Here is a 12,855-nt window from a genome sequence, read left to right as displayed (position 1 = left end):
TTAATAGGACATTCATTGTAGATAGCTGTTGACACAAATCTTGCTGCTGGTTATACTGTAATTGTGGGGTCTTATCTGTTTCATCACTCACCTGCTTACTATACAGAACCATATAGTTCACAGGAAGCGTTAAGCAGCTCCAACCTCAACCAGGATTTTAAAAATTAATTCTTTATTGATAGGACTTTATGGTTATACTAATCATCACACATTTATATCTAATGACTGGGTCTTTATTTTAAACAAATGACTCAACTTCAATAATAAAATATTACGCAGAAGGTTTTAGAATTCATTTCAGACAAATAATCCTTAAATGGTTAGCTTTATTTTAAGCCTAGCCAAATAACATGTTTGCTAGAACATTCATTAGACTTAAAGATTCCATTAGCAAGTTTAAATATGCATATTAAATGTTTTGTAATGCGAAGTTTTTACTTTTTAAAAACATACTTGAGTAAAACTATTTGTGTCAGACATTTTTAGTAACACATTCTGTTGTACCTTTCAGAACAGAAAGTTCCTTTTTGAACTCACTCTATTAATATTCTAATACAGACTTAAGAATATCTAGTGTTGTGCATTATAAGCATTAAAATTTTTATTTCTCTTCTATTAGTATCGAATACTAAAATCTGAGTAGTCAAGCTTAGAAATGAATTTTTCATTAGAAAAGTTCGTGCGGTCAATGCGAGAGCTAGGACTTCCAACTTTGCACAGCCAGGACATCCTACCAAAACAAAACAAAACAAAACAAAAATTAGCATATAATGTGTTATCAGGACATCCTATAAAAAATAAATATTAGCATATAACATGTATATGGACTACATGAAATAATCCTGCCCCAGGTCCCAATGGGAGTTTACTATAACTTTTACATCTAATGTGAAATAAAATTGTTACGTTGTATACATCATGTATGTATCAGAGGAACAGAAAGTTTAATACATAATCAAATTTGGACAAAGAAAAACTAATAGCAAATTAAGCACAGTTAACTGATGATTTCATACTGGAGTTATTTTCCCCTTCTTAAAACATCCAAAGCCATTATAACCTAGCTCTTAAATGTAAAAGGATTATATTTTTACAAAGAGATTATATTTTTACAATTCTAAAGTGTAATAAAAACAATTCATCATTGTTTTTTCTCATTATCCAGCACATAGTAGATGACACACACATACACATACAATTTGTGCAGGCTGAAAGAAAAAAATGAAAAAATAAGTGTAAAGAAAGTGATTTTCCACAAACATTAAAATGAAATTAGATGAACATTTTTTTATCTGTTCAAAAACCTTACTACATATATTACCAAAATGACATTAAAAAGGGACAAGCTAAATGCTATGAAACTATTTTTCTGCTTCTGTAGTGCAGTGGTTGGTTTGTTTATTTATTTATTTATTTATTTATTTATTTTAAAGATTTTATTTATTTATTTGACAGACAGAGATCACAAGTAGGCAGAGAGGCAGGCAGAGAGAGAGAGGAGGAAGCAGGCTCCCTGCCGAGCAGAGAGCCTGATGCGGGACTCAATCCCAGGACCCTGAGATCATGACCTGAGCCGAAGGCAGCAGCTTAACCCACTGAGCCACCCAGGCGCCCCTGCAGTGGTTTTTATTAGCAAAATATGTATGTCTAATTTGTGCCTTATCTGAGATGCTTCCTATACCATTCAGGCTTATTTTAATATTGTTGACATTTCAGATATTACTGCTAAAGATTTTTCCAGACTTTTTTTTTTTTTTAAGATTTTATTTATTTGACACACAGAGAGAGATCACAAGCAGGCAGAAAGGCAGGCAGAGAAAGAGAGAGAGGGAAGCAGGCTCCCCGCCAAGCAGAGAGCCTAATGCGGGGCTCGATCCCAGGATCCTGAGATCATGACCTGAGCCAAAGCAGAGGCTTTAACCCACTGAGCCACCCAGGCGCCCCTTTTCCAGACTTTCTACCTATAAACAATTAGTTGGGATAACCGATGAAGTGAGATGACAGGTAAACAGTATGAGACAGTTTTGTACAAGTGGTGGCTATTACCCAGATGTTGCTGTAGAAATAGTCAACCAGTTTGCTCCTGTTCCCCAAGTTCTTTCAAGTTGCGAAGTCAGAGCCATACATTGCTGTGTGATATCATAAGTAACAATCTCATGTAACCTTGATTTAAAAATATTTTGTAGGCTAAAGGTGTCAGATTATCTGAAAATTACTCTTACTCGGGCTAGAGGATTCCAATGACTCAAATTGCCATTGTACTATTTATTTAACCCTTTCTTTGGCTCTTGGGACAGTTTTGTGGTAAGCCAATTTTTTTTTTTTCCTTCTAAGAAGCTAAGCTCAGTAACACATCTTACTTTATTCAACTCTGTTAAAATCTTAAAACTTGAAATTGCATGTGTCGAACAAGAAAATTCAGTTGCATGAAAAGGAGCCAATGGCTTCCATTTTAATGGTCCTATCTCCTTGAAATCTTGTCTGAAACCAGAAATAATAAAAATATATTGAGCACATTTTGCTCAGCATTAAGTTCTTTATATAGACTCTTAACTCGGATTGACACATTAACCCTGTATGTTATAGTCCATAGAGAGCAGAACAGTTCTGTATTTTGCTCAGGGTAGTAACAGTGTCTTGGGGGGGGGGGTGAAAAATGGTCAGATTCTGGATGTATTTTGAAGATACAGTCAATAGATTTGCTGGCAGACTGGACATGGTGTGAGGAAAAGAGAAGACTGAAGGATGACATCAGAGTTACTGGTGGAAAACTACTTGGTTGACATGATTCATGGAAATGAAGAGACTGTGAGAAGAGCAGGTTGGGGGTGGGGAGATCAGAAGTTCAGTTTTGGAATGCTGACTGAGCTAGTTAACTAGCAGACACCTACATGAGACGTTGTACAGCAGTTGGATCTTTGGCTGGAGAAGATAAGGTTGGAATTTGTCTGCAGGTAGCCAGTACTGAAAGGCATAAAACTGGATGGCATTGCCAAGAAAATGAATATAGAAAAGGAAAGGGTTCTGAGGAGTGTGCTTTACGTTAGGGGACCACAAAGTTCAAAGCCCAGGAAGCAAAGGAAGAACCGGCAAAGAAAAGCAGCAGCATCTAGAAAAGCTACAAGGGCATCCTGTGCCAGGAGTCAAAAGCAGTCCTCCAGGAACAGGGAGGGATCAACAGGGTCCATGCTGCTGGCAGGTCAAGTAAGGTGAGAACGGACTAAGAATTAAACGTGGCAGCAACACACTGGTCACTGATGATCTCACTAAGAACAGTGTTGGTGGGTGGAAGCTGTGTTTAAATGGGCTCAAGAGAGAAGTAGAGGAGAGCAACTGTAACCAGTGAATCAGTACTAATGGCTCCCTGCGTTGCAATGACTAATCCATCTAGATGATAACTCCATGTATTTAGCCAGTTGAGAGTCTGACTACCTGCTTGTAGCTGGTCTTCAACATCATTAAGAACTTTATCAACCAGAAGTATGGTCAAGAAGAAATCTATGTCACTGGTAGGGGCAGAATGGTTGTGCTGTTCAGGGATTCAGCTCTGTTTACAATGTGTATTTGTATCTGATGGAGAGCCACTTTTTACCATGTTTCCAAGCCTGGTACCCCAGTTGCTAGGAACCATCTCCCTGACCTACCTACTTACCTGGGAGTGTTCTGGTCACCTGTCATGTTGCAAGCCCTAAGGTACAAGCCCTAAAACTTGAATTGTGTGCTGCTCCTGCAGTCAGCCCTTTACAGGTATGGCTCTGGTCTGGAGATGGCAGATCTAGGAGTTCTAGCTAAAGTGCTTTAATTTTACCTCCTTGTTTCATGAAGAGTATTAGTTAAGGACTGCATAATCAAACTGTACCTGTTAATTCATTTTGATTCAATAAATATTTAAGTAGCACTGTATGCAAAGCATATCCCTGATACTGGAATGCATACACAGATATCTAAAAGGAGGTTTTTTCCTTCAGTAACTCACAATCTAATGGAAGAGTTTGGAGAAAGATAAAAATAACTGTGATTCAGAATGTAATGAGCAATGGGATTTTAATATAAAGGGAAAGGAACTGGATGGGGTTAATTTCTAGACAAGGTGGTACTCAGGGACAGCTTTGTGATAGCAGTGGCAATGAAGCTAAATTTTAAATACTAGAGAAATTTCCAAATCTTAGAATAGGAATTTTAAAACAAATACTGTAATGAGAGATGAAGAAGGACACTGTATCACTCTTCAAGGGTCTGTCCAAGGATAGGATCTAACAATTGTAAATATCTATGCCCATAACATGGGAGCAACCAATTACATAAAAAAACTGTTAATCAAGATAGAGTCATATTAATAAGAATACATTAATAGTAGCAGATCTTAACATGCCACTCTCAGTAATAGATCATCCAAGCAGAAAATCAATAAACAAGAGCATTGAATGACACATTGGACCAGAAGGAACTCATAGATATATACAGAACATTCCACCCTAAAACAGAATACTCATTCTTTTTTTTTTTTTTTTAAAGATTTTATTTATTTATTTGACAGAGAGAGATCACAAGTAGATGGAGAGGCAGGCAGAGAGAGAGAGAGAGGGAAGCAGGCTCCCTGCCGAGCAGAGAGCCCGATGCGGGACTCGATCCCAGGACCCTGAAATCATGACCTGAGCCGAAGGCAGCAGCTTAACCCACTGAACCACCCAGGCGCCCAGCAGAATACTCATTCTTCTCAAGTGCACATGGAATTTTCTCCTGAAGAGACTACATCCTGGGTCACAAGTCAGGTCTCAACTGATACCAAAAGATAGAGATTATTCCTTGCACATTGTATTCTCAGAACACAATGCTTTGAAACTGGAACTCAATCACAAGAAAAGGTTTGGAAGAAATTCATACACTTGGAAGCTAAAGACCATCCTGCTCAAGAATGTTTGGGTCAACCAGGAAATCAAAGAAGAACTTAAACAATTCATGGAAACCAATGAGAATGAAAACACATCAGTTCAAAACCTATGGGATACAGCAAAGGCGGTCCTAAGGGGGAAATATGTAGCCATCGAAGCCTCACTCAAAAAAATAGAAAAATCCCGAATATACAAACTCTCCTTACACTTTAAAGAACTGAGGAATCAACAGCAAATTAAGCCTAAGTCCTGCACGAGGAGAGAAATAATTAAGATTAGAACAGAGATCAAGGAGTTAGAAGCCAGAAATATAGCAGAACACATCAATGAAACCAGAAGATGATTCTTTGAAAGAATTAGTAAGATCAATAAACCACTGGCCAGACTTATCCAAAAGAAAGAAAAGACCCCAAATAATAAAATTATAAATGAAAGGGGTGAGATCATGACTAATTCCAAGGAAATAAAAACAATCATCAGAAATCATCAAGAGCTCTATGCCAATAAGTTAAACAACCTAGAAGAAATGGATGCATTTATGGAAACCTATAAACTTCCAAGACTGAAAGAGGAAGAAACTGACAACCTGAATAGACCAATAACCAGTAACAAGATTGAACCAGTAATCAAAAACCTCCCAAAAAACAAGAGTCCAGGACCTGGCGGATTCCCTGGGAAATTCTACCAAACATTCTAAGAAAATAATAGCTTCAGGAGAATAGATATTTCAAAAATAGAAACAGAAGAAAAACTTCCAGACTCTTTCTATGAGGCCAGCATTACCTTGATCCCAAAACCAGGCACAGAGTCCTTCAAAAAGGAGAATTTCAGATCAATATCCCTGATGAATACAGATGCCAAGATTCTCAACAAGATACTAGCTAACAGGATCCAACAGTCCATTGAAAAGATTATCCATCACTACCAGGTGCAATTTATCCCTGGGATGCAAAGGTGGTTCAACATTCACAAATCAATGTAACAGAACAAATTAATAAGGGAAGAACCACATGATCCTCTCAATTGATGCAGAAAAGGCATTTGACAAAATATAGCATCCTTTCCTAATTAAAACCTTCAGAGTATAGGGATAGAGGGAATATTCCTCAACTTCATAAAATCTACCTATGAAGAATCTATAGTGAAGATCATTCTCAATGAGGAAAAGCTGAGAGCCTTTCCCTTAAGATCAGAAACATGACAAGAATGTCCAGTCTTGCCACTATTGTTCAACATAGTACTAGAAGTCCTAGCAACAGCAATCAGACAACAAAAAGAAATAAAAGGTATTCATATTGGCAAAGAAGAAGTCAGTCTCTCTCTCTTCACAGATGACATAATTTATGTGGAAAACCCAAAAGACTCCATCTCTAAATTACTAGAATTCCTACACATTCCTACAGTAATGTGGCAGGATACAAAATCAATGCACAGAAATCAGTTGCTTTCTTATACACTAATAATGAAACTGCAGAAAGAGAAATTAGGGAATTGATTCCATTTATGATAGCACCAAAAACCAGAAGGTACCTTGGAATAAACCTAACCAAAGAGATGAAGGATCTACACTCTAGGAATTGCAGAATACTCAGGCAAGAAACTGACGCCAAATTGACACATGCAAGAAGACACAAAAAGATGGATCAGAGGAATAAACATTGTTAAAATGTCTATGCTGCCCAGAGCAATCTGTACTTTGAATGCCATCATGATCAAAATACCAGCAGCATTTTTCAAAGTGCTGGAACAAACAACCCTATAATTCGTATGGAACCAAAAAGGACCCCGAATCGCCAAGGAAATGCTGAAAAAGAAAAACAAGATGGGGGGCATCACGTTGCCTGAAAAGCTATATTACAAAGCTGTGATCACCAAGACAGCATGGTACTGGCACAAAAACAGACACATAGACCAGTGGAACAGAGTAGAGAGCCCAGATATGGACTCTAAACTCTATGGTCAAATAATCTTCGACAAAGCAGGAAAAAATATCCAATGGAAAAAAGATGGTCTCTTCAACAAATGGTGTTGGGAAAATTGGACAGCCACATGCAGAAGAATGAAACTGAACCATTTGTTTACACCATACACAAAGATAAACTCAAAATGGATGAAAGACTTCAATATGAGACAGGAATCCTTCAAAATCCTAGAAGAGAACATAGGCAGTAACCTCTTTGACATCGACCATAGCAACTTCTTTCAAGACATGTCTCCAAAGTCAAGGGAAACAAAAGTGAAAATGAACTCTTCGGACTTCATCAAGATTAAAAGCTTCTGCACAGCAAAGGAAATAGTCAACAAAACAAAGAGGCAACCCACCAAAAGGGAGAAGATATTTGTAAATGACACTACAGACAAAGGGCCAATATCCAAGATCTATAAAGGACTTCTCAAGTTCAACACCCAAAGAACAAATAAGTCAAAAAATGGGCAGAAAACATAAACAGATACTTCTCAAAAAAAGATATACAAATGACTAACACACATGAAAAACTGTTCATCATCATTAGGCATCAGTGAAATTCAAATCAAAACCACATTAAGATACCACCTTATACCAGTTAAAATGGCAAAAATTAACAAGGCAAGAAACAACAAATGTTGGGGAGGATGTGGAGAAAAGGGAACCCTCTTACACTGTTGGTGGGAATGTAAGTTTGTGTATTCACTTTGGAAAACAGTGTGGAGGTTCCTCAAAAAAATAAAAATAGAGCTACCATGTGACCTGGCAATTGCACTACTGGATATTTACCCCAAAGATACAGATGTAGTGAAAAGAAGGGCCATATATACCCCTACGTTCATATCAGTATATTCTGGAATATGCAGAGATGGAAAAAGCAGAGATGTCCTTCAACAGAGGAATGGATAAACAAGATGCAATCCATATGTACAGTGGAATATTACTCAGTCATCAGAAAGGATGAATACCTGGCTTTTGTATCAACATGTATGGGACTGGAGGAGATTATGCTGAGTGAAATAACTCAAACAGAGAGAGTCAATTATCATATGGTCTCACTTATATGTGTAACATAAGGAATAGCACGGAGGACATTAGGAGAAGGAAGGGGAAAATGGGGGGTGGGAATCAGAGGGGAAGATGAACTATGAGAGACTATGGACTCAGGGAAACAACTGACGGTTTTAGAGGGTCAGGGGTAGGGGATGGATTGGCCTAGTGATGAGTATTAAGGAGGGTACATATTGCATGGAGCACTGGGTGTTATATGTAAACAATGAATCTTAGAACACTACATCAAAAACTAATGACGTACTGTATGTGACTAACATAATAAAAAGAAATGTTAAACACACAGATTATGCAACAAATGAATATGTTACTTTTAAAGCATTTTTTCATTTTGTATTAAGTCACAATTTATTTATAGTAAAATTCAATCTTTGTATGCAAAAAATACAATTTTTTTGTATACAAAAAAATCAATATATAGCCATCTAATAAAAGAATGGTCAAAGAACAAACAAATAAAAAGGAAAGAAATATAAAGGGCCAATAAATATGTGCAAATATTCTCTCTTACTCATAATTTTAAAAATACAAATCAAGCAAGAAGGAGATACCATCTGTTACTTAGGGAATGGCAAATATTTGAAACTTTGATATCCAATAGTGACAGTTAAGGTGTGGGAAAAGAGGCACTTTTCTGGATTGTTGATAGGAATACAAATTTGTACAGCCTTTCGAAAGGGCAATTTGCTACTCCCTATCAAACTTTTAAATTAAATGTCCATGACTTACAGACTTGCTGTCATAGAGAGGGGAGCCTGGGATACAGACTCTGAGATGGCCACTAGCTTGTAGAGATGCTCTCAGGTTCAAGAACTGTGGGAGGCAAGGACAATAGACAGAATTGGACTGAGGGAGAGGCTGGGTGAGATGCAGTTTCATTGAAGACCTCAGCCAACACATGAGGAATTCTGAAGCAGGGAAGACCCTTCACTGTTGTCCCAATTTACAGTGAGAGGGCAGGGTCTTAATATCCACCCCATCTCGCGCTCCCACCATAGCCAGTCATTAAAGAAGAGCTGCCCAGAGAAGGAGTTGTGACAGTATGGTGACTTCGTTCCACCGAGGCAACTCCTGAAGTGGGCTGATGGCTGAGGGCCACCTTCCACCAGCACTCCCAGTATCTGGAGAATAAGTCCTTCAGTTTTGAAAGGGAGGCTGAGTGGCTCATCTCAGCGCTACTGCACACATTCTCACAAGTGGGCAGAGGGAATGAATTGAAGATGCAAGACAAGAGGTAATTGGTTGGACAAGGCTCCAGGGCAGGTTGGAAGAAACAGGATCGTTAAGTAGGCTCATTAGGTTTAGAGAAGAGGCCACATCTTCTCTGTACATAAGAGGAGTCAAGAAAATGAGAGTAACTTGGATATGAAGAGATATTGGCACAAGACAGCCTCCATTTCTTAGTAAAGTAAGAGATTAAAGTTGAGGTTTAGGGTTGAGGAATTAGAGTGAAAAGGTATTAAATAATTGCTATGGAAGTTCTTGCTAAAGAGCAGGGAGAGCCCCTGAGGGTGACCAGATGGCCAGGAGCAGTGTACATGCTGCCTGCATTGCAGGACATCTGTCCTACAAGCATAGTGGGACCAGTGGGGCCAAGGATCAGTGCTTGCTTGGGCCAAAGGCTTCTCCACAGGGACATCCCATCTTAGAGGCAGAGTTAACAATTCAGCAGATGTTTCCTAGAGTGAACAATGGAAGGCAGGACTCCCCATCCCCCAATCTAGAATGGACTTCTCTTAAGCCAGAGGCAGAGCTGTGGTCTTAGGTTTACTAGAGAGAGGTCAATAAACCATTTTATGGGGGAAGCCTCCAATTTTGATATCTTTGTATCTCTTCTCTTGGTCTGGGCAAATCTTCAGGGAAGGTGTGTCTAACATCCCACCTAGAATCCATCAATTTGGCTGTGTATGTTTTGGGAAGAAGGGTAAGGCCTCAATATTCACTGTGTAACTTTCACTGAATACCTGTTTTCAGCTGTTCCTAGAAGACCCTCTCTAGAGCATGAAACTCTGGCTTCCACCTAGGTGGGCAGGGAAGCAACTTCATAGTGTAGGAGGTAGAATAACTTATTAACAAATTTAAATCCTTGTATAATTGACCCCACTTTTCTGCTCCCGTCCAGTGGCCTGAGTCTTGGGGGGTTTCCACTGTGTTGAAAGGGCCATATCTCTGCTCCTCCCACTGGACCCTTCCCACTCAAGTCACTAGCTGGTCTGATTTCTGAAGTTTTGTTGCCTTGTTTTTCAAAGTTTTGTAGCTTTCTCTCCCATTTTTCATTCCTGTGGGTGTTTAAACCTTTAAAAAAAATCAATTTTACTCATACTTAAGTGGGGTTTAGGTGGGAGCAGAAGTAAATGCATATGTTCCAAATGTAACATCTTGAATTGAAAATATGACTTTATTCTTTATATTTCAATCTTTAATCCATCTGGAATTATATGATTGCATGGTATAAAAAAGAGGCCTTAATTTTGAATGCTTAGCCATTTTCCCGAGAGCAACTATAATCATAGATTAAATCTGTGTATGTGCCTGAATATTTTTCTAGACATTCTATTTAAATCCATTGATGCCTTTGGTTAATCCCTAAACCAGCATTAAACCATCTTAATTCTTATAGCCTTAGAATATATATTAATGCTCAGCAGTCCAGTCCCTACACTTCCCCACCCCTTAACTTAATAATTCTAATTGTCCTTGTTTATCTAGAGGTCTACTAGATTTTAGCATACTTTTGTCTAATCCCTTCAAATCCCTTTTAAATCTTAAAGATTTTATTTATTTATTTGGGAGAGAGAGAGAGAGACAGCACAAGCAGGGGAAATGGCAGGCAGAGGGAGAGGGGGAACAGACTCCCCGCAGAGCAGGGGAAGCCTGATATGGGATTTGATCTTGACTTGAGCCCAAGGCAGTGGCTTAACCTGCTGAGCCACCTAGGTGCCCCTCCTTTAAGTCTTAAAGTAATTCAGAAAGAAGTGGCATTCTAACATTTAATCTTGTCATCAAGAGTAACAATTTTCCCTGCTTTTGTTCAAGTCTTTATGTTCCTCATAAAAATTTTACAGTTTACTTGATTAAAGTCCTATTTCCTGATAATACTTAAATATGTTCTATTTTTCTTGCTATTTTGAACAAGATGCTTTTTTTTTTAAGATTTTATTTATTTATTTGACAGAGATCACAAGCAGGCAGAGCAGCAGGCAGAGAGAGAGGAGGAAGCAGGCTCCCTGCTGAGCAGAGAGCCAGATTCGGGGCTTGATCCGAGGACCCTGGGATCATGACCTGAGCCAAAGGCAGCGGCTTAACCCACTGAGCCACCCAGGCGCCCCTGAACAAGATGCTTTTTAATTGTCATGTTTTTAAACTAGAATATAGGGAAAATAGTGATGTCTTCATTGTAATCAGATGCCTTACTCAAGTTCGTTAGTAGAATAGTAGTAGAATAGTTTTCTTTTGGGGTTTATAGGTAAGCCACCCTATGTAGTTCTCCAGAATTTGTTCTGTTCATCCATTTTTATCACCTTGGTTGGATAATTTCAAACTCTTTACTATAGACTATCAAGCCACATTCTAGCTATTTCCATACCTTCAAGAGAGTTGCCTTAGTCTGCAAAGAAAAAATCATAAACACTGTTCACTCAGGGACAGGGCCAAACGTGGCTCTGGCTCCAGCATATTTTACCTATTAGGTTAGTAGACTGAACAAATACTGATGGATGGTTGGAAGGACGAGTGAATGACATTTGCTTGAGCGACACTGAAGTCTCCTATTTCTGCTGTAAATCTCAGTCTGCTTTGTGTGTATATATCTTTCAGGTATTTCTATTTAAGAAATATGATCCACTGATAAGGCTTTAAAAAAAAAAAAACAAAATAAGACAGTCCAACTAATAAAAATGGAAGGATAAGATGTTAAGTGGAAACTCTACAGGAGTCATGTTACTTGATAGTCATATGTTCTCCCTTCAATCTAATATATTTTAAATGCTATACATAGAGTTTTTGCAAATGAAACTAATTTCTATAAAGTTTTTTTTTACCTAAATCATGTTGTCCTTAACAATAAAATAATAATAGGGGCACCTGGGTGGCTCAGTGGGTTAAGCCTCTGCCTTCGGCTCAAGTCATGATCCCAGGGTCCTCGGATCGAGCCCCACATCGAGAGCCCACTTCCTCCTCCCTCTCTCTGCCTGCTTCCCTGCCTACTTGTGATCTCTCTGTCTGTCAAATAAATAAATAAAATCTTAAAAACAACAACAAAAAAACCAATAAAGTAATAATAGAAGAGAAAATTTCATTATGGATGCATCTTTTACATGTTTGATGAGGATTATACATAGCTATAAGAATTTCTGTGTGGAATGGCAAAAGACAAGAATCTTGCATGTAGTTAAGTATTCTCTAGGCCATCTTTGTGCAAAAGAAAATGAATAAAACATGGTGCTGATGAATGTAAGATGACCAAGGAAAAATCTAGTCATTTAATAAATTAACTGTGTTGTGTTTTTCCATTCCTGCTCAGGCAGGCACCAACTATGGGTCCCCTCAGGGTTTCCAGGGCACTCTGACTCTTCGGTGCAGATGGCACACATATTCTATCAAGTATAGTAAACGCCACACATTTATGGCCTCAGCAGCCAGCAAAGAGGCCAGCTGTGGCCTTCTAAAATGCACTCAGGTTTCTACCCTCCCAGAGACCCTTTGCTGACTGCCCCTATCTAAAAAGGACCCTGCCCCCAACTATGATGTGTATCATGGGAATGATCACATTCTGTAATTGCTATGTCTATGTAATTCTTGATGTGTTCACTATATGCCTCTTCCACATTAGAATGCAAATTCTAAGAAGGCAGGGTATGAGTCTGACTCACTGTTGCCTCCCCAACATCTCGCATGGTGCCTGATGACAGTGGGCAGTCAATAAAT

The 12,855-nt window shown here is 38.6% G+C and overlaps 1 protein-coding gene across 3 annotated transcripts in view; it reads right to left on the bottom strand.

The window, feature by feature from the left end:
* Positions 1-308: 308 nt before the first annotated feature.
* Positions 309-12,855, bottom strand: part of ACYP2 (acylphosphatase 2) — a 180,996-nt gene continuing 168,449 nt past the window's right edge. For 2 of the 3 annotated variants that reach the window (XM_059187667.1, XM_059187663.1), the window contains exon 4: positions 309-730. In XM_059187667.1, coding sequence (XP_059043650.1) covers positions 616-730 — 115 coding nt within the window. In that variant the 3' untranslated portion in view covers positions 309-615. The remainder of the gene's footprint in view (positions 731-12,855) is intronic. The other variant, XR_009357209.1, reaches the window with a different exon arrangement.

This window comes from Mustela lutreola, chromosome 9, assembly GCF_030435805.1.
Source record: "Mustela lutreola isolate mMusLut2 chromosome 9, mMusLut2.pri, whole genome shotgun sequence".
Lineage (NCBI taxonomy): Eukaryota > Metazoa > Chordata > Mammalia > Carnivora > Mustelidae > Mustela > Mustela lutreola.
Note: the sequence above shows the minus strand (reverse complement) of the source record. Positions and strands in the feature narration are given on the sequence as shown.